At 54.7% G+C, this 1429-nt stretch overlaps 1 protein-coding gene across 1 annotated transcript in view; it reads left to right on the top strand.

Annotated features, from left to right (window-relative positions):
* ACA1_043360 (RhoGAP domain containing protein) overlaps positions 1-1429 on the top strand; it is a gene marked incomplete at both ends in the record, with an annotated part of 4091 nt that overhangs the window by 536 nt on the left and 2126 nt on the right. Inside the window, 7 exons of the mRNA XM_004338890.1 lie at positions 156-260; positions 372-397; positions 488-537; positions 613-683; positions 840-902; positions 987-1074; positions 1201-1289. Of these exons, the coding sequence (XP_004338938.1) occupies positions 156-260; positions 372-397; positions 488-537; positions 613-683; positions 840-902; positions 987-1074; positions 1201-1289 (492 nt within the window). The remainder of the gene's footprint in view (positions 1-155; positions 261-371; positions 398-487; positions 538-612; positions 684-839; positions 903-986; positions 1075-1200; positions 1290-1429) is intronic.

Genomic DNA, 1429 nt, shown 5'->3' with positions numbered 1-1429 from the left:
GCAACTCCAACCCGTTCCTGGCCAACAGCTCGCCGCCGGCCTCCCCGCGCAGCAGCTCCTTCTCGTCGCCACACGCGCCGGCCGTGTCGTTCTACGCCACCTCGCCGCCGCCGCAACCGAGCGGCTCGTCGTCATCGGCGCCCACGAGCAGGGAGCTGCCGGCCACGGTGTTGCTGGGGTCGTCCATCTCCTCGTCCCTGTCCACCAACGACGTGGTCATCCACGACAAGCTCTCCAACTCCGGTGGGCCGCAGAGCCCCGTACGCGCCGCCGCTCTTCGCTCTTTTTTTTCGCTTTTCGCTCTTTTATTCTGTTGTTTATTTTTTTCCTCACTAACAATTCTCCTTTGTCGGATGCGACCCAAACAACAGACCAAGGCCGGGATCATCCCTGTGCAGTACGGCTCCCTATTTATATTTTATTTATTTATCTTTATTTTAAAGAATTTGCGCTAATGCGTGTCGCGTGTCGTGTATGGCTGGTGCAGGCCGGGTAAGTTGTCCGCGTTCATCTCCAGCCAAGCTACAGCCGAGCTATGTACGTGCACCGCAATAACTGCCTTTATCATTTTCCTGAGCTCCTTGGTCGTTGCGCTCATTTCTCTGTCTTCAGCCAAAGGCCAGACGAAATCGTCGCCCAAGACCGAGGAACCCCGGCCCTCCCGGCGTTCCGTTCTCGACAAGGTACGCATCATATCCATGTATATATTTTTGAGATAAAATATGTTTATATACTACAAATTTTTATAATCAAAATACTATGAATATGAGTAAATGTTATAGATATGTAATGTATCGCTATATTGGTATATGACAATTACTCACCTGACGCGTACACAGAAGAAGACAAAGACGCTGCCTTCGCTCGATCAGGCCATGCTCCAGTCACAGATCAACGACCCGGTACGCTTGCCCCATCGTGCCAGGCAGGGCGCGCGCGCGCGTGTGTGTTTGTGTGTTCGTGTGTTCACCCAACTCCACCACCAGTACGGCATGGGCGTGTCGACCTATTTCCGCACGATGAACAATCTCCTGCACGCCCTGGAGCTCAAGGACGACGCCATCCACCAAGTCGGTAATTGTCTAAACTCCCCCCCCCCCAAAGCGCTCCTCGCTCAATCGATTGAGGCCGGCGCCCTCATTCTTTTGTGCTCTCTCTCTCTCTCCTGTGCGTCGTGTGTGTCGTGTGCGCACATGACAGAGGACCTGATCACCAAGCACCGATACATTCCCTCGCTGGAGGAGAAGAAGCTGATGCAGCCCATTCCGCTCCAAGCCCAGAACAGGCTCGTACGTAGGGCCTCTCGGCCGTGTCTCGTGCGTGTCGTGAGTCATGTCGTGTGGCGCGTGTCGTGCGCACTCACACTCTCTTTCCGCGCGATCCACCGCAAATGCAGGAGAAAGTGGTGGAGGACTTGACCGAGTTCATC

This window comes from Acanthamoeba castellanii, assembly GCF_000313135.1.
Source record: "Acanthamoeba castellanii str. Neff unplaced genomic scaffold scf7180000084573, whole genome shotgun sequence".
Taxonomy (NCBI): domain Eukaryota; phylum Discosea; order Longamoebia; family Acanthamoebidae; genus Acanthamoeba; species Acanthamoeba castellanii.
Note: the sequence above shows the minus strand (reverse complement) of the source record. Positions and strands in the feature narration are given on the sequence as shown.